Source organism: Diabrotica virgifera, chromosome 4, assembly GCF_917563875.1.
Source record: "Diabrotica virgifera virgifera chromosome 4, PGI_DIABVI_V3a".
Taxonomy (NCBI): domain Eukaryota; kingdom Metazoa; phylum Arthropoda; class Insecta; order Coleoptera; family Chrysomelidae; genus Diabrotica; species Diabrotica virgifera.
In genome coordinates this window covers 96623201-96626733 of record NC_065446.1, presented here as the reverse complement: position 1 = coordinate 96626733, position 3533 = coordinate 96623201, and the positions used below count along the sequence as shown (strand labels likewise).

At 30.9% G+C, this 3533-nt stretch overlaps 1 protein-coding gene across 1 annotated transcript in view; it reads right to left on the bottom strand.

The window, feature by feature from the left end:
- LOC114332266 (uncharacterized) overlaps positions 1-3299 on the bottom strand; it is a 12975-nt gene extending 9676 nt beyond the window's left edge. Inside the window, exons 1-2 of the mRNA XM_028282031.2 lie at positions 3147-3299; positions 2787-3085 (exon numbers count right to left, since the gene is read on the bottom strand). Of these exons, the coding sequence (XP_028137832.1) occupies positions 2787-3085; positions 3147-3210 (363 nt within the window). The 5' untranslated portion in view covers positions 3211-3299. The remainder of the gene's footprint in view (positions 1-2786; positions 3086-3146) is intronic.
- Positions 3300-3533: the final 234 nt, after the last annotated feature.

The window sequence follows — 3533 nt, the reverse complement described above, 5'->3', positions numbered from 1 at the left end:
TATTAAAACATATTTTCGTATCTCTGATGCTAATCTTTATAGTCTGAAGAAAATGGCATTTTTTAAAAATTCGTTATTCGCTATTAACTCCTGTTTTTTAAAATGAATAAGGCCAATGACTAAAAACACCGCTAGCTTACATTATTATGCTTCCAATTGGATTTCTCCTTTTTTTTTTTTTCAAAAAAATATATTGATTTTTTAACCCTAACATTTTAAATTTTGATCCTAGAAGTTTATTAAAAAAGAATTTTGTAGGTTTTTATAAGGTCTATAAGGCTATTAATATTAATTATTGTTAAAATCCTCAGTCGCAAAAAGAGGTGACTTTAAAAGGGTTGGTAAAGGTGGTTTTTGCATGTCATTACAAGTTTTAATTGTCGATAGCTCACTCAATTTTTGCCATAGAAAAAATTTTTACCATCCAGGTTTTTGGAAATTAAATCGGCTACAATTTCATATTTGAACATTTTTTCGTATCTCTGATGCTAATCTTGCTATTCTGAAGAAAACACAATTTTTTCCAAACTTTAAAAATTCGTTATTTGCTTTTAACTCCATTTTTTTAAAACTGTTCATTCTAAGCCGGTCAAACTTCTAGAACCTATTAATAATACATAAATAAAAAAGACCAAATAATGTCAATTACCAAATTTAAATTAGGGTGGTGATTAGGGGGTTGCTTCCAATCACTTTTTCGCTGAAAAAAATAGGGGCTGACATTCTTTTCATTATAAGTTACTTAATTTTTAAGCTAGAGACTTTTTTTTTATTTCTGGAGATAGATATTTTTAATACTTTAAATTAGTTTGAACAAGTTGTCCTCTAAAAATGCATAGTTTTCTCGTCTTTTGACTTTGAAACTACAATATTTAGCATTTGACGAAGAAGAGCCAACATACAATAAAGTATAGCTCGATTACTATTGGTCTTAAAGAAAATCTAAAAACACGTTTTTGTTTATTTTTTCAAAAGGTACATTTTTGTTAGGTAAAGTTGTTTTGATAAAACGGAAACTTTTGGAGTTATTAGCAGAAAACTTATTAAAAACATTGATTTTTTCGATATAAAACCAACACATTCGATAGCGAATAAATCAAAAACTATCAATTTTATTAAAAAAATGTATAGAACGTTTTTTGCTAAGAATGAACGTGTTTACCAACTTTTGTGATTAAAACATAATAAAAAATTTCCACCCCTGACATGGGGTGGAAACCACCCCCATGGTAAAAGCGCCTTTCAGAATGATATAGATTTTAATCCTTGGACTATCCACTACTTATTCTCAATTTTTCAAGCAAATCGATTTATTCTGTAAAAATTGCGAAGTTTTGTCCTATTTTAAGCTTTATTACTTGGACTAAATATGGTTAGATTTAAGAACGATGAGCCTATACACTGACCCAACTATCATGAATGATTGTTCGAGATGGAAGCTACACTGGGGTGCAAAATTAACCGCACACCTTAAAAATGGGTCACTTTGATGTCTCGAATTTCCTAAACCTGCTGGCCGATTTAAGTGATTTTTTTAATATATTATAGCCTTATTTGTTAGCAATATCGCTGTAAGAGCATTGTTGCTAAACAGTTAAATTTTCATTGTATACTGGGTGTATCAATCAAACAGTGTTTTTTTCTCAAAATTCGCATCACCCTGTGGAATATTTTAGCATTTATAAAATACTGAAATTAAAATCCAACTATAGCCTCATGTTTTCTCAACATTTTGTTTTTTGATTCATTCGCTTATGTTGGATAATAAAAAAGTAAGGTACTTTAACAACTAGCCATGTTTTTCATCAATACAGCGTGTTTTTAAATAATAATTGGCAAACTTTAAGGGGTAATTGTGCATGAAAAAATAATGACCATTTGCTTTATCAATGATATGTCTGCAAATGCTTTGTTTCTGAGATAGGGGGTGTTGAAAGTTTTCTTACAAACTGACGATTTATTTATTGCTTTAAAACCGGTTGAGGTATGCACATGAAATTTGGTGGGTTTCAAGAAGTAGTTATTGCACATTTTTTTACATAAAATTAAGAATTTAATATTCACCATTGGCACGCATACAGGTAATATGAGGGCTTATATTACCTGTATGCGCGCCAATGGTGAATATTAAATTCTTACTTGTATGTCAAAAATGTACAATAACTACATCTTAACACCCACCAAATTTCATTTGCATATCTCAACTGGTTTTTAAGCAATAAATAAATCGTCAGTTTGTAAGAAAAATTTCAAGTGAATGAATCCAAAAACAGAATGTTGAGAAAACATAAGGCTATAGTTGGGTTTTAATTTGAGTATTTTATAAATGATAGAATATTCCACAGGGTGATGTGAAGTTTAAGAAAAAAACACAGTTTCATTGGTACACCCAGTATGCAATGAAAATTTACCTGTTTAGCCACAATATTATTACAGCGATATTGATAAAGAATAAGTAACATATTTTAAAAAATCACTTAAATCAGACAACAGGTTTAGGAAATTCGAGACATCAAAAATGACCCATTTTTAAGGTGTCCAGTTAATTTTGCACCCCAGTGTAGTTGTACAGTCAGCCAAGCACCACTCTGGGTTGTAGTGCTATGAGAAGAAGAAAATAGATACTGCCTGGTCCAATGAGCAGCATGAACATAATCAACTCAAATTCTATTATCTTTGAAACTCTAGACTCTAGAGAAAGAAGGCAATGATTAAAGTAGGTATAGTTTTTATAACCCACTTATGAATCATCATAGTGATTTTTAATGATGAAAGAAAATACTTACAATGATGTAATAGTTACACCTATCGCCCTTACAACACTCTGAACATTTCCAATCCTGGTACCAAATGTGGGTACAGGTACCCATATTACTGCTTCTAAATTTCGCGCACTTATCTCTAGAAGAACATCGTTTCGATATGTAATATTGCTTTAACGCACCCTGCTGCCAATAGGGAGTACTCCCCCAACTGATTTCCGTTAAACAGACGTCTTCCCCATAATTACACGTTTGAATTGTAGTCACACATTTCTCCTTGTTGTTTTCTTGATTATCGCAAACATAACATTCAAGGGATACGCCTAAAATGATTCATAAGATTTGGTTATACTTTAAACCTGTGTAAAACTTGGAAATTATTACCTAGTTTCAACTGGGAGATTAGTAAGAATGTAGCTAACACCACACTGATAGTACTCATTGCCATAAAGATATTAAAACAAATTTAAAAAATGAAAACTTTCAACACAAATTGTTTACTATTTACTCATCCACATCCTTGACTTGACATGACATGACAACGTTATGATATGTCATGTGTCATGTCTAATGTCTAATCAAACCGTTGTGAAGTTAGGAAAGTTGACATTCCCATAGACGGAGAATGTTGGTAATTTCCGGGTCAGAAAAAAATGGATATAAAAATACGCTCTCTGAAAAATAGATCAAACTAAAACCTAGCATATTTATACTTTAAAAAAGAAAGGACGAAATTATTATTGCTGTATATGCGTATCTAAAACTTGCTTT